We start from the raw sequence: 26,575 nt of genomic DNA, 5'->3' as shown, positions 1-26,575 counted from the left end.
GGGTTCTACAATGGACTGTATTGGTTCAGGGGTCTTCACTGTCACATCCGATGACATCCCCGATCCATCTCAACCTAGTGTGCAGGCATCATCTTCTTTGGTGGATCCAGTCTCCTATCCTCCTAGCAGGCAGACCATTCACTCTTCCTCCCACCAGTGTGATAGTGACCTCGGATGCTTCCCTGTTGGGGTGTGGGGGCATTTTCAGGGAAGGACGGTCCAAGGCATGTGGTCTGCTGCAGAGACCAAACTGCACATCAATGTCCTGGAGATGAAGGCCTCCCTCCTCACGTTGCAAGCCTTTCAGGACTACCTCCCTCTGGGTACCATTGCAGTTCACACAGACAACATGGCTGTTGTTTGGTACACCAACAAGCAAGGGGGCACATGTTTGTATCTGCTTTGTCTCAAGGCCATGAGAGTGTGGGAATGGGCTATGTCCTCAGGTCGCTTTTTCATTCTAACATATATTCCCGGAGAGTCCAACATGCTGATGGACAGACTCAGCAGAGCAAGCCTGAGTCCTCATGAGTGGTCCTTGAATCCTTCAGTGGCGAAAGAGATCTTCCTTCATTGAGATCACCCGAGCTGTGATCTGTTTGTTTCCTCTCTCAACCACAAATGCAGCCGATATTTCGCCTTGATTCCCCCAGACAGGAAGTTCCCCAGGGATGCTCTGGTTTACTAGTGGAACCCGGGTCTCCTTTATGCCTATTCTCCTTTGCCTCTCATTCTTAGAGTTCTTCAGAAACTGTTTCAGCTCAAGGCCACTTTGATCCTCATCACCCCCTCTTGAGCTCGGCAGGTGTGATTCCCTCTTCTTCAGTCTCATTTGAAGTACTCCCCCTGGGTACTAGATCCCATTCTGGATCTGATTTCCCATCCCTCTAAGCTTCTGATTCCCAACTTCCAGATGCTTAGTATGACGGCATGGTTTATCCACTTCCAGTAATCCTGAATCAGCCCAGGCTACCTTCTCCTGTTAATAACATTATCCTGGCCTCTTAAAAGGCTTCCACTAGAAAGATTTATCCCAGTAAGTGGAAAAGGTTTTCTGTTTGGGCTAAACAGTGCAATCTCGATCCAGTTTTTCGGCTTCCATTTCAGGCATCTTGCTCTTCTTGTCTTTGGTGTTTCCGGATGGAGCTAGCATCTCTACTATCAAAGTGCAGGTGGCAGCTATTTCCAACTTCCATGTTTGTGAGGAATCTACCTTCTCCTCTCGCTTGTGTAAAGCATTTTGTAAAAGGGTTTTTTCTGCTCCGACCTCCTGTCAAGCATCCTTCCTGTCCTTGGGACCTTTCCTTTCTGCTGGAATCTCTCACACAGAGTCCATTTGAGCCTGCTGCCACTTGTGATATCAAATTCTTGTCATGGAAAACGGCTTTTCTAGTAGCCAAAACTTCAGCCGTAACTTCAGCTAACAGAGTTTTGAAATTGCAGGCTCTGTTTATCAAACCTCCTTTCGTGGTTTTTCATAAAGACAAGAGTGGTGCTTCGAACTAACCCTTTGTTCATGCCTAAGATTGCCACAGAAGCAAATCTGAACCAGTCAATCCAATTGCCAGTCTTCTTCCCAAATTTTGCTAATAAAGCGGAATATCTCTTGCATACGCTAGATGTGCATAGACAATTGACATTCTCTCTTAACAGGAGGGTCAGGTGGTATCCAAAATAACCATTTCCCATTGGATTTTGATGTGCATTTCCTTTTCTTATTCATCCAAAGGTTTATCTTTACCAGGTCCAGTCAGAGCTCATTCTACGAGGTCACTGGCTATGTCAGCTGCCTATCCTGCCTGTCATTCCATAGATGAAATTTTTGCAGCAGCCACCTGGTCTTCTCCTCACACTTTTGTTAGTCACTACAAACTTGACATTGTCTCCAGGAACAGGGCTTCATTCTGTTGCACAGTTCTTTGGCATGTCCCTCCATGAGGCCGCCCAGGATTCAGGATAGCTGGAGACTCTGACCTAAGAGTGAGGAATAGTGACATGGATAACATCAGATAAAGAGTTATGTACTTTACCATAACTTGGCATCTGTGTTATGCTATGTCACTATTCATCACCCTCCCTTGTCCCCCATCCCTGTATGGGATGTAGAGGATATGGAGATGCCCTGTCTAGTGGTCATGGTCTTCCTAAGCTGCTTTCTAGATTAGGGCAAACTCAGTCTCAGGGGTTAGAGGACAGCAAGGGATTATGTGAGTGGGAGGAGCTTGAGATTAGAAGCTGTCTGTAAAGTTGCCGGCTCAGATCCAATGTTGGATCCAAGACCCAAGAGTGATGAATAGTGACGTAACACAGATGCCAAGTTATGGTAAGTACATAACACTTTTTTTTCAGTATGAGCATCATGCGTTGCAATTTGGCAGAAGCTGTATGCATAGGCTTTCTCAAAATAGTAACTAAACGTTGATGGTCAGTTTCGATCTGGATAGGTCCACCATAAATGTAATCATGAAACTTCGAACATGCAAAAACAATTGCTGAAAGCTCTTTTTCAGTCTGGGCATATTGCATCTCAGTTTGGGTAAGAGTCCTTGACGCATAGGCTGCTGGTCTACCCTCTTGAAGAATGACTGCATGTAGACCAAACTTAGAAGCATCACAGGAAAGAGTAACTGGTTTGTGAACATCATAGTAGCTTAGAGTTGGACAGCAATTTTCTGCCTCAGCACATTACTCTTTAGTGCCATTCTGACCATGACTAAATTACATCCTTGCATGTCAGCTCTGTTAGTGGGGCTGAAAGTTGGCTTAAATCTGGAATGAACTTGCATAGATATTTGACCTTGCCAAGAAAACGTTGTAAGGCTTGGACATTGTCTGGAGCTGGCATCTCGAGAATTACTTTTTGCTTGGAAGGAGCTGGTGGTTGTAAGCCTGAACTGGTAAATGAGTGACCAACATAAATGACTTCTCATAGCCTGAATTTGCACTTCTCAGGATTTAGCTTAAGATTCACTTCATGTGCTCTTTCCAGAACTTTCTTGAGGTTTCTGTCATGTTCAAGTTCACCATTGCCTCCTACTAGAATATCATTTACTATACTAGCACAGGGATCACCCGAATAAAAATTTGCTCCATCACACGCTGAAAGACTTCACTGACAGAATTTATTCTAAATGGCATTCTCAGAAATCTATATCTTCCAAATGGTGTACTGAATGTGGTTAGCAATGAAGATTTTCAGTCAAGCAAAATTTGGCAAAATGAACTCTCTGCATCTAAGACAGATAAAAAACAGTAGCCTTTGGCATGAGAGCAGCAACCTCTTTGACTGTGCACACTGGTCAATGAGGTCTTTTCAATGCTTTGTTCAGATCTCTTGGATCAATACGTATTCTGATATCATCTGAGCTTTTCTTATGAGCTACTACCATGGAGGATACCAATTCAGTAGGTTCTTCTACTGGACAAATTAATCCTAGCGACACCATTTTATCTAGCTCTGCTTTGATTCTGCTCTGCATAGCTACGGGAACTTTCTGTGGTGGTCTGACCCCTCTGGGTCTAACTTCATAGAGTACACTACTGGTAGTTTGCAAAAATATCAGCATACTCAGAAAAAATAGTTTAGGCAAAATTTGAGTTGTTGTCATGCAGACTTAAATGGTGGACCTCTTTATTAAATGAAAGCAGTCCCAGTTTCAAACAGTCTCTGAGGCCTAATAATGACTGCACATTTCTCTTGACTACAAAAAACTGCAAGTCATAGCTCTTCCCAGCAGAATAATGTGAAAGCACTACTGAGCCTTCAGTTTTAATCTCTTCAACACCACAAGCTTTGCACACTTTGCCAAATCAAGCTTCTCCCCAGCTCTAAATCTAGCAAATGTTTCTGCAGACATAACACCGCACTTTGAGCCAGTATCTACTTTGAGCTCTACAGGACTCACATTAATCCAAACAATACAATAGATTTCATTCTTTGCCCACAAATCTACTGCATTGACTGTTTTACCAAGCACAGAAACACCATGAACATAAAAAGTAGGGTTGCAGCTTTCTAATTGAGCAACTTGCCTCTTGGAATGCCCTCTTTTAATAAAAGAATGTTCCTTATTTAATTTACAAAGCCTTTTGAAATGATTCCACTTATTGCAAGAATGACACTGCTGACCAAAAGCTAAGGCCTTTACTCTTTTGGGCTCATGATTACCACCACAGTTATGACAGTTGACTATGAAGCTGGGTGGGGGCACATGTTTTGACTGTGCTGACTCACCCTTATGCTTCACTGAGCATGTCCTGGAATTTGCCGGAAAGACTTAGGGTTTCCCAGGGACTGTTACAGGACCTGCAGTAGCTGCGATGTGCTTGGACCCGTTTCTTTTAACCATGCGCTGCATACTACCAACATTAACTTTACTATGCCTTCCACAGCTATTCTCATTTGTAAGCATACTTGTGTGCTCTTCTTCAATCTCATATATATGACAAATCTTAATGGCTTTATTTAACATTAAATCATTGTCTCAAAGCAAAATCTTTCTGACAGTGTCATCTTTAATACGACACACAAGCCTGTCTTTTATCACCTCATCTCTCAAATCACCAGGTCTGCACGTTTTAGCCTTATTTCTCGTCAGTTATATATGCTGCAAAAGTATCATCAGGCTTTTGATCTCTTGTGTAAAATAAGTGCCTTTCCATTGTAATATTCATTTTGGGGTTACACATTTTTCCAGATTTACATTTTAAGCACTCAGGGCCATCCCATGTTTCAGCTGGTACCACAATATGGTGGTCTTCCCCCTCCCCTGCAAACACAGCAGGTGCATATACAAATGAATGCTATCTTTCAATGGCTTCTGAATCACCTAAATTAAGCAAAATAAATGCTTCCGTAAGTGCATCTTTGTCAGAAAAAGCAGCCTGTATGAAAATATTGTATACGCGCTCAAACACTCTCCAATTTTCTGTAATATTGTTATCAAACACAATTGGTGCAGGTCTGCAAAATCTTTCTACCATGCCCACAGAATGCAGTAAAACAATGCAGTCTTGACCCCTGTAATTATGTACGAACATTCACACACACCAGGTACTTTTAGTAATATTCAAATGCACAACAAACTCTTTGAAATATTGTACTCTGCAAAATATTCTTTGAAACAACTGTACTCTGCAAAATAACTGCACTGTAATACTGCACACACTTGCAAACACTTTGCACTCATCAGGATATTTTGAATAGCTTTAGTTAATGTGAAAAGTAGCATATAATGAAAAAATAGGGTAATTTTCCCTATTTTATATATTTTGTGATTCGCATATTGTTTCAAATGTTTTCGTAATTATTTTGAATATTTTTATCAGTATGTCACAGTATCGGATATTTAGTCTAATAAGAGCATTGAGCGCTTTGTTTTATATTTGTAACAAAGGAAATCATTTAAGCCAAGTTGGAATTTGTTTGACCTGTTTTGTGAGTCTTTTGAGCAGATGGGATGGTCCACTCCTATATATTCCTCCAACTTTGACCGGTTGCCTGTGACTCTGGATCCCATTCTGACACCATGTTGCTCATCTTATGTGCATTAAGAAGAATAGGAGGCTTGGGTATTCAAGTAGTTTATTGTATACAAACACATCAGGATGGATGGCAGAAACATTGAACTTTAATAAACTATCTAACTATACTTGCATGCTCTCACTCTGGCTGTTCACTCAAAAGGGCACTCATTGCACGTGCTCAGTACTTATGTACATGTGCCCACTGACTGGAATGCTTCTTAAAGGTATATCACACACCCTCATCTACACATGGGTCCCCCTTGTTCTCCAGTACCTGTGTAAATTTCTCAGTTCTGGCCCTGGGTACACTTCAATACTGTTTGCCATTTCAGCCTTTCTAACACTAGACCCTTTCTCTTCATCTTTATTTCAAGTTAAGCAATTCTTAAAACTTTTTTCCTACTCTAACCTTAGAAAAAATCCTCCTGTGAATGTCAAAGCTCATTCTGCTGGACTATTGCCATATCAGGGGCTTTCTGGAAGGGTGTTGACTCCTGATCTATCTTGGAAGCAGCTACCTTGTCCACCGTTCCCACATTCATCAGACAGTGGAAACTGGATGCTGTCTCCAGAACCAGAGATGGTTTCAGTAGAGCTGCTCTTCAGTAATTCTGGATTCATAATTCAATTCCGTGCCCTCTCTTCTTAAGGTTTGGCAGTTGTCCCAGACCTAAAGATTACTGCAGCAATGATCTAATGCAGATCTTAGTATATTTGGTATAACTAACTTACCATACACAGTAGATGCTGAAATAGATCACTCTTGCAGTACAAATACCCTCCATACATCCCACTGAATATAATATTTTCTCTGGCTTCAACCTTCCATTCTATATTGTTATGGTGTCCTTGGGAGGATATGTCCCATGTGTGTGGATTACAGCAACAGCTATCTATTCAGTCATCTGTTATGGTAAGTTAGCTATACAATCCTATTTTGTAGGCGGAGTTATTTTATACTATCTTTGTAAGCAGCAGAAATGGAATAGTTCGAATGACTAAATACATGAAGTAGAGGAAAATAGTAAATGCAGGTAGTTTGCTTAACTTAACAATTAATAAATACTGGATTAGGTGAGAAAAAGACTAGGGGCCAAGTGGAATCAAACGGTGTAATGTTAAGTATGAGCTATTAAGTTTTATTTATAAAAAATTATATAGTTATCCATTGATGCACAGTTTTGCAGACACCTGACACACTGATACTTCCAAGACTAATAAGCAGTTGTCAGGGAGGAACACGAAATGCAGACAAATACATTTCCCTTGTGGGGTGCAGCCCCTTATGCTCCCTCCCCATTCATGGGCTTTCACTCCCCTAATCTTTGCAGTTAGTCAAACTGAAAGCTAAAAGTAAAGTGAAATCCCAGGGCAGTGCATAACATCATTCCAAAAGTGCACATTGTCATTTAATATAGAATGTATTGACCTTGTAAGAAAAGCTGCATGTAAAATGTGAAGTGGAATTTCAGTAGCAGGAATTGTATTGGTCAGTATTCATAGCAGTTGAGTGAAGAACAGTGTACACTAGATGTGCAGTGGAGATAAGCTAGTGGAGGTCAAGAGAGCAGTTACTGTGGGTGTCTGCTTTATTTCACTGATTTTAACCAGCCTGCATTTTATACACCTAAACTGCTACTGATAAAGGACTTTGGATTTTGTTAAGTCTGTCATCAGAAGACCCATTCAGGGAGCTGCAAGATCTACTTTGGAAATAATTTCAATTATTTGAATCTACATGATCAGAAAGTAAGAAATGCAGACTAAACTAGAACTCAGTGCAAAGCAGCCGACAATTGTGATACTAAATGTGGCCAGTGTTTCTGAAATAAACCACTGGCTGATCATAGAGTTGAATAACAGATGTACTTAATTTGATGACTAGTCACTTTTGTTTGTGGAACCTTCATTTGGGAGTCGAGTTTGTGTTGTATTTGTAAATTTTAGAAACAAAAGCAAACAAAGTAATCCTATGCTGCATTAGTAATTCTCCCCACCAAACAAAGTAATCCTATGCTGCATTATTAATTCTCCCCACCAAAGAGTTTTGAGTACTAATACTAAAGTTTCCTACATGTCACATGTGTATTAAAATGTCATTCTGCAAGTCCAGCGTGCATTAAAATTTCATTCGTGATTAGCAAAGAAGTTTACTTTTTTGCTTCATTTATACTAAAAGAATAATGACTTATTTCATTTATATTAAATGAATCTGCTATTTTGGCATTTTAAATATGACAGAAAAGTGTGTAACATCTTATTTTAGGTAGCATACTGAAGCATGAGCATCAAGGAATGGTACAGTATCACCTGACTAGCAAAAACCTCACCTGGGCCCAGGTATGTGTAAGATAATTTGTCAGTACCTGCTCACTGAAAAGTTTCTCTGTTTACTGATATGTACAGACTTCTAAAATGTAATATTGATGCATTGTTTAAGCAGGGACAAAATAAAGTTATACTTAAATAGACAGCATTCTTTAGAAACATTCCAGTAGAAAGTGGTTAAAATGAGGTTCCTTCAGATGCATTGTTAGGTACTCTGCCTTATAACAGAAATCACTATTATTCATAGCATATTCTTGTACCCTTTCTTAAAAAGGTGGGAAAGTGATGCAAAACACTTATTTTTGCAGCAGCACCATCTCTAGCTTCATTTAGTTTACAGAAGTGCTAATGTGGACTCTTAGAAGCTGGACTAACCACTGTGTTGATTTCTGAAAATGACCTTAAGGCATTTTAAGCATGTCTTATATGATACTTGGTGCGCCATGGATCTGAACCCCCAAAGAACCCCTTGCACAGCCTCCTCCCCCTTACCTGTATCTTGTGTTCTGTGATAGTACATCTCCTGATAAAGAAAAAGAATAACACTTAGGCATATGTCCTGCTATTTTAGTGACACTTTAAAACTCTGTAACAGTCACTGGAGCCACTTTTCTGGCCTGAAGTTGAGATTTTTTTTTTTTTTACCAAAAATTATATTAAAATGAAGATTTGCTGACCTTTGCCCTATTTAGTAATAGGTGTTAACCCTAACCTTATTGCTACACCTACCCTCAACCCTAACTCTCTATACCTTATCTTCATAAAAATCTAAGGATTTGAGGGTAGTGTTATAGAGGGTTTTAGTGTTAATATCAGGAGAGGAAATAGTTTTCCTTTCTTGATATTATTTAATTTGATATTTTTTGTTTTCGGTATTGTGTATGTTTGAACTTTTTTTTTTTTTTTTTTTTTTTTTTTGCAGGTGTTTTGAATTCAACATTAAAATAGTTCAATCATACACAAAAGAACTGTGTGTGTGTGCGTATACATACACATATACACACATACACAGGTGCATGAACACATGCACATACACCACACACATGGTTACCATTGATTTGGTCAAAACATGCATTTTTTTTTAATTCAAATTTCTCAGTACTACTTTTGGAGCGACATTCTCATGTCATACTGTAGTCAGCTTTATTTGCTGTGGACTACAGCAAAGATTTTTGAGCTTCAGTTTAGTCATGGTTATAATACTGTGGATTGAGTTAATTTATATAATGATGGGGGTGTGGGGGCAAATTTTCCCATGGAAAAACAGTGTAGGTGATCCCATCTTATGTAACACTGATCAGATTTGTCTGTACTATATTTAAAAGTCTATTTTTGATTACTTCTCTATCGAATATTCTTACATTCTTACCCTAGATCCAAAATATACAGTCCATGTTAAAACATAGTGTATATGACTTCCAGTTATGGGATTCAGAAGTCTTTGGAATAGTGCTTTCAGATTTGTTTTTGTTACTGTAAGTACATTTTGTTTGAGATCTGTTTAAATCACAAATGTAAAGCTATTAATTTACATGTGTGATTATTACAGCTGTAGTAGTTTTTTTTTCATTTGAGTGTTACTTTGTATTTTAAATGTGTTAATTGCAAAAGTAAAGGGATTGTTAATATTGTTGTTAGACTGTGTTGTGATTATATGCATATATCAATGGAGATTTTTTATGCTTTGTAATTCCCATAGCACTCAACCTGTTTGCTCAGGAATCAGAAAAAGTCAAAAGTAAAGGTGGGACAAAGGACAAAAAATATATTTTTTTAAATAATACTCTAATTCACTTTAAAATGTGACAGAAAAACAGTTTTTGCATTACCATGCATTTTTTCCATTTAAAAAGTATGAAAGTCTAATGTTTGGCATTGTTGAGTGATTGTATTCCAGAAAATTAGAAGTATAATGAGGGCAGGGCAAAAATAGGAGGCAAATTCAAGGATGTTTGAGAGGTATAGAGATATGTATTCGACTGCTGCTCTTCTTGATAACATAATGCGCACACGCATCCACATATGCATGTATACATCTATGTGCAAGAATTACTGCAGGTTATATACGCAAGGACCCAGCAACACAAATATGAACAGCATTTGGACTTGGAGGGGTTCCCATCGTGAGTGGGTATGTATCAGGGTGCAGCTCTGAACCCACTGCTGTTCATACTGGTAATGGACTACATTAGCAAGCAAGTCAGAGGGGACGCATCAATGAAGCTGCTGTATGCATGCAATGTGGCATTACAGGCAGACCCTGAATAGGAATATCACTAAATGATAAGGAAATACAATGCAAAATTGAAGGCACATGGAATGAAACAGATTACAGGCAAGATAGCTGTTATCACAACAAATTGGAAAAATCAGAAGAAGCTGAAAATTGAGATAGAATGGAAAATACTGGAACAGATTAACAACTTCAGTTACCTGGGAGGGGTAGTTGAGAGGAGAAGGAAGATCTGAATGAGAACGTCAAAGATGGAATCGGGGGGGGGGGGGCTCAGCCAACTGGCAATGCATTTCAAGGGTAGTTTGTGACAGAATAATGCCAAAAAAGCTGGAAAGTAAGGTCTACAAGTCAGTGGTGTGACCACTTCTGTATGATACAGAAATCTGGGCAGTGAAGGCAAGAGCAGCTGAGGAAGTAAGAAGTGATTGAGATGAACTGTGTGACATGGTTGGTAGGATGTGCACACTGCGAGGCAGATGAAGAAGTTATGACAGAGTAGAAGCCAATGTAGCTTCAATTGCAGAAAAAGTCAGAACAGACTGCAGTGGTCTGGGCATGTGCAGGAAAGCGACAATTTGTTGGAAACTGGAAGAAGGCAAGAGGAAAGGAGCATGTCCAGCAAAGAGATGGATATATACTGTCAGAAGACGTACAACAAACAGTCATGCATGGGCACTGATCGATAGAGGTAGCAGCAACAACTGACATGACACCCCAACCACATGTAGAAAATGGAAAAAAAGGGTGGTGTTGGTGATGATGATGTAAAAAAGTCATGTAGAGCAGTCTTCTAACTACAATATGAAGAACAGCTATGCTTGATGGTTTGTATTCATCAGTGATCCACCCTCACTGGGGACAGTGGAGTAATGGTTGTAAAACTGAGGAGAGGACCCTCCTTACTACTTGCCTACTTTTCAGAAGAATTGAGCTTAGCTGTGCATTCTTATTTCTTTAGGCAAGCAGTCACCATATTTTCTTTAGTCCTAAAATAAATTAGGTCTAAAACAATTAAAATATGTGTATTTAAGCTTAGCTTAAAATCTGATCTGATGATGTCATTCTCATCCATTCCTCAAAAAACGCGGTAAGATCCAAATCCTGGATCCAACTCAGCTGCTTTTTCCAGCTCATGGAACACTGAAACTCTCAAGCTCCTCCCTTGCCCATAATGCACTAGTCTCCAACCATACCTCAGATATCGTTTGCCGCCTTCACGTATAGATGTGGTCACTGTTAGCTCTTGAGCAGTAGCAACTTTTTGTTATTAAAAGTAGAAAGTTCTTTATCTTTTTCCTTACTCTTAGTAAAAGTTTTTGTATATATTCTTCCTTGCCTTTCCTACACTTTTTAGTGTATTTCTCGAATACCATAGTTGGTATTTTCCCTTCCCTTTTTTCCCACTATACTTTTTAAGGTATTTCCTTCTATTACCATTGTCGTTAATACTTTATCTTTCCCTAGCTATTTAAAAAAATAAATTATAATATTCCTTTCTCTTTATTCTGTTTCAATAGATATAGCTGAGAAATCCTCCCATTTTAAAAAATGTACAGCCTGTGGCCATAAAATTCCATTATCGGAAGCAGATGATGTGCTTCATGTTTCACTGTTGCAGTCATCACACTTGGGTTATCTGCCTGCAGGGAGCCGTCAGTCAGCCCGAATACCAGAGTCTTGGGATTTTTGCATCGGATGATGTCCCCGCTTCCATGACGTCAGGTCGTCAGGCGTATAAAACATGCAGCCGACGCCATTACATCAGTCTTTCTTCCTGAGAAAGAACTCAAAGCAGAAGCAGTTTGCAAGTGCCGGACGGCCGCTACCCGAAATTTTCGTTCTTCGAGTTTCAAATCTGAAGTCTTCTTTAGCTAAGTACCCCGTTGGGGATTCTTTTTTCTTGCTCTGACCGATGCCAGAAAAAGTTAACAATTGTCTTGCCTGTGGAAAGCAAATAGCTCACAGAGATTTTCGTTCTTACTACATCACCTGTTTACGCCCAGACCATGATGTCCCACGCTGTCACTTTTGTGCCTTAACACCCAAACCATTCGTCATCGGGCTGTTTTTATAGCTAAATTCTTTCGCTCTCATTCTTCGTATTCTGAAATGGCTTCGGTAAGCCATCCGACTACCGATCTTCCGAAAAAGCACAAAGGCAGAGACAGACCGCATAGGTCAAAAACTGCCAATGACGCTTCCCTTAAGCTAGTTCACAGTCTGCCGTACCTCAGTGAGGCACCTTTGCAGCCCCTGATGCCCGCTTCTACAGATTTGCAGGCCTCTGCTGAGACCCATTCGGAGTCAGGTATGCCGCGAGATGCTTCTTCGACTATGGAACCTGCGGGTGTCTCTACCTTGGATGAGTCCGGAGCCGCTGTGCAGGCACCAGCTCCTGAGGGTGTATTCCGACCTACCGATATTCGTATTAAACCGACAACTTCATTTTTAACTAAAACTACCGAGTTTCTTAGGCCCAGAGTTTGCACTAGACTAGAAAACCGACGTCCAAAGTGCAGGCTCAAGCTCCCATGCCACAAAAACAAATGCTTAGAATGGCTGAAGACCTTATTACTCTAATTAGGGGAAGCCAGCCTTCCCCTGCTAATAGGCAAAGAATTGAATTTCTTTCTGATTCTAACAGATCCAGGAATGAATGATGTCGTACCCCTTAAGCCAGCCCTTAAAAATAGGCGGGCTTTTTACTAAGATTTTATTGGTGGATTTGTATTTTAAATTGGTTAGACTGTGAGTGGTTTGTTGTCTGAAGAAGGGTTTTGGCCCGAAAGCGCTCACTTTGTATTTGTATGTGTTACAATAAATTTTATTCTGATTTAGCATACCAGCAGTTTTCAGCAACGTTTGTTCTTTCTTTGATTCTACAGACCAGGAGTCCGATGACTGTGACCCTTCTGATTACCAGGACATACCCTTATCTACCTATGAGGATTCAGATGCAGAGGAATCCATTCCCTCTGCCTCCCCTCCAGAGGATTTTTCTTTTGGTGAAACCTTGCTTACCTTAATAGAGCATTTCCACTGGGAATGCCAGGGCTATCCTCAGTCCAACAAGAGACTCGGGGAATTTTTAGATTTGCCTCAGCACAGGCCTCTAGCTATACCCCCCTGTCCTGGATATTGTAGATGATGTCTTCATGGAATCCAGTATTACTCCTGACACTTTACCGCCAGCTCCTAGAAAACCTGCCAGGTACTACAGAGTACTTGACTTTCTCAAATTTCTCTAAGAATCCTACTGCAGATCCAGAGACCATTTCCCAGGGACCTAAAGGCATTAAGGCTACTACAGCCAAAAACCCTACACTTCAGGCAGGGATTCTAGAGCCTTAGACAGATGGGGTAAGAAGGTATATACCTCTGCAACTCTTGGCATCAGGGCTTTGAATTGCCAGTTTCACATGTTGAAGTACCAGCAACATATTATGTAACTAATTAAACAAAAAGTGATGTTGCTTCCAGATTGTGCAGAAAATAAAGATTTACAAGAGTTAATGCATTCTGCAAACCAAGTTAGTAGACGTACTTTGCAGTGTGGGTTTGATGCCTTATAAGCTAAATCTGTGCAAACTGTCAAAGATTTCTTATAGGTGCAGCCACCTAGATTCATTAGGCATTGGCCTTCAAAAAACTGGTCCTTTCCAGTCTCTCCCAAGCCTTCTCAGTCCAAACCCAGGGGAAACAGACCACTAAGACTACAGTCGCAGGGTATGCAGAGATCTAAACAATGGAGTGTTCCCACTTCAAACAGGGAGTTGTAAGCCATCCCTTATGGAAAAAATTCACAATGACTTTCCAATTATCCTTCACAGCCATGCTCAAGTACTTGCACCCCTAGGAGGCAAATTCACCCTTCATGCAAAAAACTGGATGTCCATTACTCAGGACCAATGGGTTCTAAACATTGTATCCCAGGAATACAGATTCTACTTCCACTCACTGCCAACCCCATGCAGGTTGCCATACCTTCCTCCAAACCAGTGGGCAGAGGCTCAAAAGCAAGTACTTTCCCTTCTCTGTATCGGGGCTATTCAACCTGTTCCAGTAGAACAAAGGGGACAGGGTTTCTACTCCAGACTGTTCCTGGTGCCCAGAAAAGAGAGATCTTGGTGGCCTATCCTGGATCTACCAATTCTCAACACCTTTCTGGTGGTCCCAAAATTCAGAATGCTTACACTGCAACAGCTTCTTCCTATGCTAGCGAAGGATGCCTGGTTAGTCACCCTAGACTTAAAAGAAGCTTATCTGCACATCCCCATAATGGAGTCTTGCAGGAAATATCTCAGGGCAGGCTCTATGCACTATCAGTTCTCTGCACTTCCCTTTGGCTTATGTACTGCGCCCAGAGTATTCACAAAGTGCCTGGCTCCAGCCATTGCATACTACAGGCAGAGAAATATTCAAATTTACCTGTACTTGGACGATTGCCTGATTCAGGCGGACAGCCAGGAATTGCTGCTTCAGCACCTGGCATTTGTAAAAAGACTTCTAACTTCACTGGGATACACCATCAACAAAAAGAAATCACAACTGGTTCCCAGCCAACAAATTGTATTCATGGGAGCAAGCTTGAACACAACTTCCCAGATGGCATTCCTCACTCCAGAAAAGCAGGTCCATTTGACAAACTATTTCAAAGTAATGGCCACCAAAACCCAGCTATCTGCAAGGAAAATACTGCAAGTCCTAGGGTTCATGGCCTCATGCATTCTGCTAATTCCATATGCAAGACTGCATATGAGGAAACTTCAATGGTACTTAAAAAGTCTCTGTTGTCAACATTCTCAGGACATGGAAACAGTGATTCCTATCATACCTTGTCTAAGGGCAGAGTTCCTTTGGTGGGCAGAGGCATGCAACCACAAGGGACTTCCTTTCACTCAACCCCTCACTGTCCAAACCTTGACAACAGACGCATCAGACTATGCATGGGGGGCTCGCATGGCAGGCAAATGTATTCAAGGCAAATGGAGCCCATAACAAATTCCCCTGCATATCAATCAAAAAGAGATGCTAGCTGTACAGAATGCTCTGACAGCCTTCAAATACCTTATCCTTCCAGAACAGCTCCTGATAAAGACAGACAACACTACAGTTATGTGGAACATAAGCAGGGGAGACCTCATTCGTACCCACTCTGCAGGTTAGCCATGGCCCTGTGGAACACGGCCTTGAGCAACCAAGTGCACCTACAAGCTCAATTCCTGCCAGGCAAGCAAAATTCACTGGAAGACAACTTAAGCAGAAATCTACTGGATCCTCACAAGTGAAACTGGAACCCAACTCGTTCAAACTTCTAACCCAGAGGTGGACCTTTTTGCCTCCCCCCAAAACCACCAATTGAGCAAATTTTGCACCAGGAACCCTCACAGCAGAGCCTGGAAGGTGGATGGCCCTATCCTTTACATGGGAAAACTTCTCAATTTATGCCTTTCCTCCTCTGCCCCTTCTCTCAAAAGTACTACTCAAGAGCAAACAGGACAGGCCAAGGGCAGTCCTTATTGCACCAGACTGGCCACGCCAGCACTGGTACCCACTCCTATGCAGTCTGACAGCAGTGCCACCCTGGCACCTACATCAGGCACCTTCCTTGCTGTCTCAGCAGGAGGGACAGATTTTGCATCTGCATCTGCAAACCCTAAACCTTGCAGCCTGGCTTGTCCCCTGAATGGCACCGCCAGTATCCCTCAGCAAACAGGTGCTGGACGTTGTCCTTGAGGCCAGAAAGCCTAGCACTAGGAAATCCTATGCAGAATAGTGGAAAAGATATTGTTCTTGGAGTCGGTCTCAAGGAAAGCACACAGCTGTGCCCACCTTACCTCAAATCCTTGATTACCTATCAGAGCTGCTCCACAGAGGGCTATCCTTCTCATCCATTGATTCATGCCTCTGCCATCTCAGCTCATTATAATACTGAGCCACCTTTCTCTTCTCACCCTCTGATCAAATGGTTCCTAAGAGGAGCTAACAATTTAAGGCCCCTAAGAGAGCTCCCACCCCGGCCTGGGACCTTAACTTTGTACTGGAGAAGCTCACACTTCCCCCTTTTGAACCTACTGCTTCAGCAGGGTTAAAATTCCTCTCTTGGAAAACAGCCTTACTTCTAGCTATTACTTCAGCAAGAAGAGTGTCTGAGTTACAGGCACTAATGGCAGTGGAGCCCTTCATTATTTTCCATGCTGACAGGGTTTTCCTCCGGACTAACCCATCCTTTATGCCCAAGGTGGTATCCAGTGTGGCTTTAAACCAATCCATCCATTTGCCAACCTTTTTCCCTAATTCTCAGAATAAAAGGGAAAGGATCCTGCACTCCTTGGACGTGCACAGACAGCTCAGGTTCTACCTTGCCAGGACTAAGCCTTTCAGAAAATCTGACAAGCTGCTAGTCAGCTTTGCTACAGGGGCAGAGGGCAAGGCCATTTCGAAGCAAACCATTTCCAAATGGATAGCACACTGCATCCATTTCTGCTACAAGCAACATGGAAAACCTACCCCTCCGAGGATCAGAACTCATTCCACTAGAGCTACTTCAACCTCTACAGCATTCCTCAGGGGAGTCCCTACCAGGGACATCTGGAAGCTGCAACCTGGAGTTCTGTACACACCTGCACCAAGCATTACAATCTATTTTTTCTAAATCCAGAGCTGGATTTGCTACAGCAGTCTTACAAGGCCTGCTAGCCAGCCCTAACACTTCTTACTGCCTCCACCCTTCCTCAGCTTTAGGAATCAACCCAAGTGCGATGACTGCAACAGTGAAACATGAAGAACATAGTACAGTTGTGTACACTTACCATAAATGTAGATGTTTGAGTGTATTCACTGTTGCAGTGCTGGTTTCCCTCCCTCCAGCCCCCTGGCTTTCTCTATCCTTTCCTATCTATCGTTGTTATAACCATCTTTTATGGCAGGGGTATTTACTTTTTACTGGAGGTGTTCCACACCATGTAATAGCTTCCTATTTTGGGAGCTCCTGACATCTGGGGCAAGAAAAACTGATGTAATGGCGTCAGCTACATGTTTTATACCCCTGATGACCTGATGTCATAGAAGAGGTGACAGCATCCGACACAGAAATACCAAGACTCTGGTATTCGGGCCGACTGAGGGCTAACTGCAGGCAGATAACCCAAGTATGATGATTGCAACAGTGAGTACACTCGAGCATCTACATTTATGGTAAGTGTACACAACTGTACTTTGTGTGTTTATTGTTTAGGCCTGGCCCATTTGGCTTCTGCATGTGATATTTGTAAGGCCTTTAGCCCTATGGCCCTTCCTGTACTGCAGTGGTGGTGCTGTGGTAGCGTTGTCGCCTCACAGTAAGACGTTGTCCTGTTCGATTCTCAGCTAAAGCATCTTCTGTGTGGAGACATGCGTGAATGGGTGTACCTTCGTTGAAGATTGTGCATCAGGGCTGGCAACTCGGCATGTAAAAATCTACTGCCAATCATTAGTGGACCGGAGTTCCGCTGTGGTGACCCCTAACCGGGAAAAGCCGAAAGACACAACAACAACAACTTCCTTTAAAATCCTCCAATACAGCATCTGGGGCTCAAACCTGTAAAGAATATGACAGAATGAAGCAAAAAAGCATTCCCTGGACCCTACAAGTTCTTCAGCTCTGGTTTTGGAACCATCTCTAAAAATTTCAAAATCTTTGAATCCAAAAACAAAATTCCCAATTCCGACTACTTTGGATCCAAAATCTATGATAAAAGCTTCGGATCCTACCACCTCAGATCTGAAGAAGCACGAGGATACGCTACCTTGGATCCAGTCTCCTCTCATCTCCCATCTCTCTTTCTGGAAAGGCATCACTATTCTAGGGCTTCATTAATAGCGTCTTCTTTTCGTTCCTCTAGAAGTCTGACCAAAGCAGAAGTTGTTCCTCTCAATGCAAATTCAAATAGTGGTTCTCCTGGCTTATACCAGATTGGGTCTGGAGATGTTCGTGAGTACTACCCCACCAACTTTGTCTCTTCCTCCAGTCCAACCTTTGGTTTCAGAGCAGTTGGATCCAAGAATCCCAGATCTGTCTGTATCGGATCAAAAGATGATTGTGTCTTTTATGCCGATACCATCTATTGGACTGGCTCCGAGCATATTGGAGCCAGATGACTCTGAGTCATAGAGTCGGCACTGGATCCCAAGGTGTTCTGAGCTCATTTGTGGTCTCTGCCCCTTGCAGCCCCAACGGTGGACAGCTCATCTCCAACCCCTGCCTTGAATGGTTTGCCTTTGGGTCTGAAAGAGCCAATGATCCGGAAGCATGTCTTCTCAGACCCGTTAGTCTCTTTCTTTCTGAGGCATTCTGCTTTCAAGGTAGTGGAGAGAGTTTTCTCTGCTCCAAGAGAAGGGATACATTCACCCTCCTCAGATCCTACTTCCCAGACCCTCTTATCTTTCATCTTGAGCCTCATCTTCCTACAACACAGGGACATCCAGTCCAAAGTCTCCAGGATACCCAGCAGGGTATATTGATATCTTCTAATGCTTATCCAGAACATCCTGCTGACAAAGTCCCTAGGATGAGAAAGTGCAAAAGGGGGCACTTGGACTCTATTCAAGAAGGTACTGATTTCATTGAGGGGGAAGGGTCCACAAGGTCACCACCTGACAACTTATCCTGTGGAGGCATTCTACAGATCCTCAAGAAAAGGGTGTCTGGTCTATTAACAACCCTTCCCAAGAGGAGTCAGTATTCCTGGAAGCCTTTAGGTCTGGCCCATCTACCTCCTGGGTGACTCCACCCACTGATGAGTTCATTGATTTGATTGTGAAAGGAACCTGATTCTGTTGGGCTGATCCCCAAGAGATTAGACAGGATCCTGGCACCACCCAAGGATAGGGAATTTTGAAGCAAAGGAGTACCAGTTAATGCCATAGTCATAGTGGCGACCATAAAAAAAGAATGTGCCAAAGTTACTCTATTCATCTCCCTAACAGGGTGTCTAAGGCACTGGACAGATTCGAGAAGAGTGTATATGCTTCAGTGACTCTTGCACTTTAGTCGCTGAATTATTTGGCAAACTTCAACAGACTCCAGAGGGATTTGATTAAAAAACTTGCCAAATCCCTCTCTGAGACCATTACTTCTGAGGCAGAGAGCTAGATCACCTCATAGTTGGTTACCCTACAATCTATTTCAAATTTGTCCATTAGGCTCATCTCACATGCAGCTGAAGGTACCTCACTGGTGGTGGATTCAGGCTTTTCCATTAGGAGGCATGCCTAGATGTGCCTTTGTGATTTCACAGAGCCCTTCAAGTCTTTCTTCATCAGTGCTCCATTTGGCCCTAAAGTTAAAGGCACTCTTTCCAGGTGTGAGCAGGATGGAAAACCTGCTGTGGGCGTATGTTTTCCTCAAAGGACCTTCTGTAGGAATCAATGAGGTGGTCAAAAAAATGTGGTTCAGAAAGTCCCAGGGTCCCTTCCAAGATCCACATGGAGATAGTTCTCCCAGGGGCAGAGGGGGGGAACTCTAAAGGAAGGCTCTGCCCACGTGGAAGAGGAGGCCTGCAAAACCAAGGATCTTAACATACCTTCTCTGACAGATCCTACCAGTGCTCCTGAAAGGAGGCCTAATTGTCCATTTCCGGAGGCATTCAGGGGTCATTTATCCCTTCACCAGAGATCCTGGCTAGAGATTACAAAAGATTCATGGGTGCAGAGGATTATTTCCAGAAGTTATATAATAACCCTCCTACCCTTGGCAGTAAACAAAATTCCTAATATTCCACCCAGTCAGAGGAAAGCAGCAGCAGTAGAAATAGAAAAGCTGCTCGAGAAAAGTCATCCAGGAAGTCCCCCAAGACCAAAAAGAGTCTGGAACTTACTCAAGATTCTTAAGTGCTAAAGTAAACAGGGGACTGGAGACCAGTTTGGGATCTCAGCATTCTGAACAAGTCATTTCAGCACACCAAGTTTTGAATGGCCACGGTTCAGTCTATTCTTCCTTTTCTGCACAAGCATGACTGGATGTGCTCAACAGCTGTTCAGGATGGGTACTATCATATAAAAATGAACAGACAATCCAGAGGATACCTACGCTTTCTGCTTGGGAGCCAGTCATTACCAATTCAGAGCTCTGCCCTTTTGTCTCAAAACAGCCCCCAGGGTGTTCACCAAATGCATGGCAGTAGTGGTAGCTTACATGAGACTGAAATAATTCCACCTATTTCCTTACTTAGATGACTGGCTCATAACCACTAGATATTGGAGTTCACTGGAGCTTTGTTCCACACAGTATCCTTGACAGTCTTCCTTCCTTTACCAAGGGTACAAACCATACAATTCCAGGTTAAAAAGGTAATTCAAAATTCTTCTCTCAGCTCGATTGAGCCTACAAGCACTGGGGTCAATGTCTTCTGTGATAGTTTTGGTTCGTTAGCAAGATACCACATGAGAATTTTTCAGTGGACCCTAGCGACTCCATGGACTATTCTTCATCAGCTTTTATCCACCTAAATCAAGATTACTCAGGCATGCAAAAATTACCTCCTTTGATAGATTTACTCTGATAAGATAATGCAAGGTCACCCTTTCATTCTTCCTCACCCCAAGGCCATAGTTACTATGGAAGCTTCCGAACTCAAGGGGGGGCAGTTCTTGAGAAAGACCATTCAAGGCACATGGCCCCGGAAGAGGCACACACACACATCAGTGTCCTGGAAAAGAGAGTGATCCTCTTAGCTTTGCAGACATTCAGAGAGACTCTCCCCTCTGAGACCATTGTGATTCAGATGGGCAGTCTGTCAGTGGTGTGGTACATCAACATATGAGGAGGAACCAAGTCTTATCCCATGTCGAGAAGTTGAGTGTGTGGCAATGGGTGATCTTGTCCAATCAGTTTCCAATAACACACATTCCGGGGAAATCCAGTGTGATAGCAGACAAGTTAAGTATGTTGATTCTAATGCCTCATGAGTGGTCACTCGACATGAAAGTTGTAGAAAAGATTTTCCATCAATGGAACCAACCTTGCTGCAGCCTCTGTGCATCTCCCCCCAACAACAAGTGCAGCAGGTTCTTTGCCCTGATTGAATCACCGAGGGATGCTCTTCTCCATGATTAGCACCCTGGTCTCCTCTACGCCTGCTCCCCGGTACCTCTAATCCCCATCTTCCTTCAAAACATATCTCAATTGAAGAGCATAGTCATCCTCATTGCTCCTTATTGGCTTTGTCAGATTTGGTTCCACTTTCTTTGGCCTCACTGCTTCACCCACCATGGATTCTGGATCCAGTTCAGACCTCCTGTCTCACCAAACAGATGTGATACACTTGGACATTTTAGAACTAAAGTTGACCACATGTTTTTTCCACTTCCGTTGAAGCTAGACAGCCTAGGCTCTTTTTCCCTGTCCATCACATTATTTTATAATCTTACAAGGCTAGAAAAATTTACTAAAGTAAATGGAAAAGATTTATTGTTTGGGAGCAGCAAAAGGACACTGACCCCTTTTCAGTTTTTAGCTCCAATTTTTAATGAAGATGCGTTCTTCAACTATTAAAGTACAACTTTCTGCCATTTCTAATTTCCACACTGGAGTAAATAATTTGTCTTTAGCCCATTCCAAACTTTGTAAGGCCTTTATAAAGGGAACCTTTCTTCTTAGACCCTCTTTTAAAGATCCCACTCCCCCATGGGATTTGAATTTGGTTTTACAATCTTTGAACCAATCCCTCTTTGAACTGTCAGCCAAATGTGAACTAAATTTTTAACCTTGGAAGAATGTCTCTTTAGTGGCCACTACCTCTGCTAGAAGAGTCTCAGAACTTCAAGCCCTATCTTCCAAGCCTCCTTATTTGATTTGTCATAAGGACAGGGGATCCTTACAAACCAACCCATCCTCCTTTCCTAAGGTGGTGTCAGAATCCAATATCAATCAAACTATCAACCTTCCAGTTTTTTTTCCAAATTTCAGGAACAAAGGAGAGTGTATGTTGCACCTGCTGGATTGTTCACAGTTACTTTTTTATCTACACAGGACAAAAATGTTAAGGAAATCAATCATTTGTCTCCTTTTCGTATTCAAAATTGGGTAAACCAATCACTAAAGTGACTTTAGCCAAATGGTTAACTGATTGGATTTCCATTGTTTACAAAAAATTGGGTTTGTCTTTACCAAGACCTCTAAAGGCTCATTCCAACAGGCCTATGGCAACGTCTTTATTTTTATCCAGATATTCCTTGGATGATATTTATGCAGCTGCAGCTTGGGCTAATCCTTGTACCTTTATTGCTCATTACAAATTGGATCTGGTCTCTAGGGGTAGAGCGGTGTTTTGCTCAGCGGTGCTCAGGCATATCCTTCCTTAGAGTCATCCTGGGATTTAGGTAGTTGGGGACTCTGTCCCATTTGTTGAGGAATGAATGAAAATTACAACATCAGATAAAAAAAGTCATGTGCTCGCCATAACCTTCCATCTGTGTTGTCCATTTTCATTCTTCCTCAACTCTCCTCACTCCAACCCCCTACCCATTTTAAAACAGCAAAACTGGCAGAATCTGTAGTCTTAACAGATGACAGAAACCACTCCAACAAATAACTTAAAAGGTGCAAGAACAAACCAAGAACCTTAGTGTAATAAACATTTAATTGCTGCTTTCGTAAAAACTTCTTCAGAAATGCAAAATACTGAAAGTCACATGAAATTTTATACACTTTTACAACCAATAAAATTCATTAATCAATTAAATTAAACAATACCAATAAAAATAAGTAATTCTTAAAGTGCCTTTAGCCTATGTTCCTTTAAGAAACACCTGATGTTGATCATTTCATTTAAACCAGGGGGGACGTCAGCTCTTAATTTTAATTGCCATTCTACCTCCTTCTTTTCCACTTGATTTTTATAGTCCCCCCTCTTCTATCCTCCAAAACATGTTTAAACACTCCAAAAGTACATTTAAAAGTACATTCTTAAAATTACTACAAGAAATTGAATGTCTAAAAAGTGTATTGTTTACATCCATCGATTTTAGAGCATACAGATGTTCCCTAATCCTCTTACAAAAACTCCTGGTGGTCATCCCAACATAGAACCTTGGGCACCCAGAGCACAGAGCAATGTAAACCACCCCCACAGTATTGCAGCAATACCTTCCATAAGCCATTGTAATGTATGGTATGTGCTGCAAAGATATATATGGTCCTTCATTGATAACCCTACAAACATTGCAACCGTAACATTTGTAAGTGCCTAATGGTTTGTTGCTGACTGGAGGTGCAGTGTTATCGGTGTTCTAACATAAATTTAAAACATTTCTCTTTTTTTTTTATATACAAACCTAGGGCCTTCCCCTAAAACCAATCCCAACTCTTGATTACCTGAAATAATTCTACAGTTCTGTACTGTCATTCTTATGCTGGGACTGTCCACTGACATCTCCAAGCTATACAATGGAGCACTAGAGCATTTGCCCCCAGAGTCCAAACCAGAGCCTTTTTGACTTGTAAAGCCTACCTTAAGAATGGGCATAAATTTGGAATGTCTCTTGCTCTTTATCTATGTGGCAGATGCTTCAATATATTAGTGGGGTGTACCCCCTGGCTGTAAAAAGTGAAAAAAGTCTATCTAACTTCACTCAGAAAGTCTTTATCATTTCTTATCATATGTGAACCATGAACAAACTGCACCCTTGGTATATTCCTTTTCATGAATAAAGGATGATTACTACCAAAAGATAAATAACCACTGAAAAATGTAGGTTTTCTATAAATTTTGCTGGCAAACTTAGATGTACATCAATAATTTTGGCTTCTGGCAGGGTAAGAAGATGCTAAAGGAACCAGTGTTCCTTCATTTGAGCTCCATATCCTTGTTATTTACTGTATAGTTTATATGGTCAGCAAACAAGATCGGAGGTGTGTTAGGTGACTAGTGCATAATGGGTTAGGGAGGGGCGTGAGACTTTGTGTTCCATGAGCTGGAAAAAGTGGTGGAGTCGGATCCGAGGGTCAGATCTCAACCCATTTTTTGAGGAAGAATGAAAATGGACAAGACAGATGGAACATTATGTGAGTACGTAACTTTTTTTTCTTCCTCTTTGAAGGTACTAGGTCAGCTGTAAGTTTTTCAGGCTCACATCCTTCCCTTTCTGAAAACTCATTTTACAGTTTTACAGCAACCAATATGGGCAATGGACAGCTGATGGTTTTCAGGATCCCAGGGCATTGTGTATGTGCTACATTTTGAAATATCACATTAAAGAAGACAGAAACCTGGATGCACTTGCTGTACTTACTCTTTTAGCGCATCCTCAAGTCTGTTCAAAAAAAAAAAAAAAAAAAAAGAACGAGATATGAGCAAATGGCTTCTTGGGGGGAGGGGGGATCTCTGCCAGGGTTATTCAAAACTCTTGAGACGTCATTCATCACTGACCTCCCATGTCAGATAGGAAGCAACATGATTGCATTTGGCCACAGGAGCATACTCATGGATGGGGATCATTCCATCAGTTTGTCTAATGTCCACAGTAGAGCAGACAGGATGGGACAGGCTTAGTCAGTAAAAGAGCACATTGATGCTTCAGCATTACTGCCAGTTTCACTTGAGTGATAAGTCCGCCATTGTTTTCAGGGCATATGAGCACTCCATTAATTTGACAGTTCATCACAGTCACCTACTTTAGTCATTATGGCTGTAGCTTGGGATCATGATGCTTTCATACCAATCAGTAAGTTGGAGGAGACCAAGAGACCCTGCTCCTCAAATTCATTGTAAGGGTATGCAGAGTGAGTTGACCCTGATTTTCCAAGGATGACCTTTCATTGCTTTGCTGTTCCTCTAAGGACTCCTTTGTTTCCAACTGGATTTTGTAGAGGTATTTCCAACCTTATGTAGCTAATCAGAGTACAAGATAGACATAGTAGACTGTTTCACTTGGAGAGCAGAAGGGACAAAGTTGATTATTGAGTTTACTTAGTCTTCATCTTAGGAGGTTGCGTGTGACCAAGAGAGCATGAAAGACTGACCCCTAGCTAAATCCCATGTATCTATTGGATGCTCCTCAGTACAGAGCATGCATTCTCCTCCTGGGGATCTGCCCTTTGACTGCCTCTTCAGGTAGGTCAAAGAGCTGCTAGGCTTATATGATGTAATTGAGGAAAGCTACACTTAAGAGACAGCAGATTATCTGGACATCAGATTGCTGCAGTTTAAGGCGGCTCTTTGTCTTCTCCCTGTGATTAGGTTTACAATCTAGTCATTCTGGAGGAATCTACACAAGCTCTTGGCCATAGCTCACAGGTCAGGCAGAGAATACTTCTCTCCTGTAGAATGCATCTCTTCACACCAGCATCCTTTAGCTTCCTCTCCAACTAGGTGGGCACTTGGTGCACAGTGACAGAGCCCCACATATTCAGTGACCTGCTGCTAGCCTAGGAGTGTTAACACCCGGATCTTTTATGGAAAACATATATACTGTCTCAGCCCCAGGCATCTGCATTGATGCACATTTCACCAAATACTAGAGCAACTTGAAGTTCTCAGTGTGTCCACGATTCAGTTACTGAAGTTAAGCTGCTGAAGAACCTAGAGGAAGTCTATTTATAATCATTAAGGTTATTCCTTGATACTGCAGTTTATCAGGCCAGGGAGGATGCACCGAGCATTCTTTTGAGAAGAATAAGCATGGTTTTATATTTCTAAACTTCCCAAGGTCATGCAGCAACAGTTGCAAAATGCTCTTTTCACTAGCAGCAAATCTGTTCATTATGGGTGTCTCAAAGGGGCCTTAAAAATCTCAAGGAGGGAGGGACAGAAGTCTTCTCTTGCCACCTTATTTAAGTTAAATAAGTCTGTGACTCACTATACCAAGAAGAGTTGCAAGGAGATGGGAAAACATTTATTCAGATCCAAAGGCCTTCCTGAAGCAGTAACATCCTAAATGCAGAGATCAGAGGACAGAGTAAGCCCCAGTAGTTACTTTCTTTTCCTAAAAAAGCATCCAGACAGGATTTTTGACAGACTTTGTGGCCAGCTTTCTGACATCAATAGTCCAAGAGTGAGATTTTGCTCCAATACCTAGGCATATGGAGATCAATTTATATAATGTGCTGCTGTACAAAAAACAGCTTTAATCCACACTGATGCATTGACATAGTCTTCTAGGGAGCCAATGAAAAAAATTACATTCCAAAACATAGCTTTTTGTAACACCCTGCCTTAACTAATTTCAACCAAGTAACCCAAGGTATGAAAGACAGAAAGTTAGAGAACCACTGAGCAAAAATGCAGAAACATTGACAGTTGTAGAAGCTGAGAAAAAAGTAAGATAAACACATATGTACTTGTTAGATTCACGATGAAAAGACATTGAACCACATTGCAGTGGCATTTTTATGCACCTAAACTGCAACTGTAGTAGAAAAAACACTAATACTGCCTTTTCATTCAACTAATGTGAAGTCAGGCATAAATTAAATGCTGCCATGATTATGTATGCCCAGAGAATAGT

At 41.7% G+C, this 26,575-nt stretch overlaps 1 protein-coding gene across 1 annotated transcript in view; it reads left to right on the top strand.

Moving 5' to 3' along the window:
• The window catches only part of ABCA3 (ATP binding cassette subfamily A member 3), a gene marked incomplete in the record, with an annotated part of 1,818,321 nt that overhangs the window by 1,675,607 nt on the left and 116,139 nt on the right, over nucleotides 1-26,575 (top strand). The window contains 1 exon segment of the mRNA XM_044089258.1: nucleotides 7,793-7,866. Within this exon segment, the coding sequence (XP_043945193.1) occupies nucleotides 7,793-7,866 (74 nt within the window).

This window comes from Protopterus annectens, chromosome 12.part0, assembly GCF_019279795.1.
Source record: "Protopterus annectens isolate FY-2018-M chromosome 12.part0, PAN1.0, whole genome shotgun sequence".
Classification (NCBI taxonomy): domain Eukaryota; kingdom Metazoa; phylum Chordata; order Ceratodontiformes; family Protopteridae; genus Protopterus; species Protopterus annectens.
Note: the sequence above shows the minus strand (reverse complement) of the source record. Positions and strands in the feature narration are given on the sequence as shown.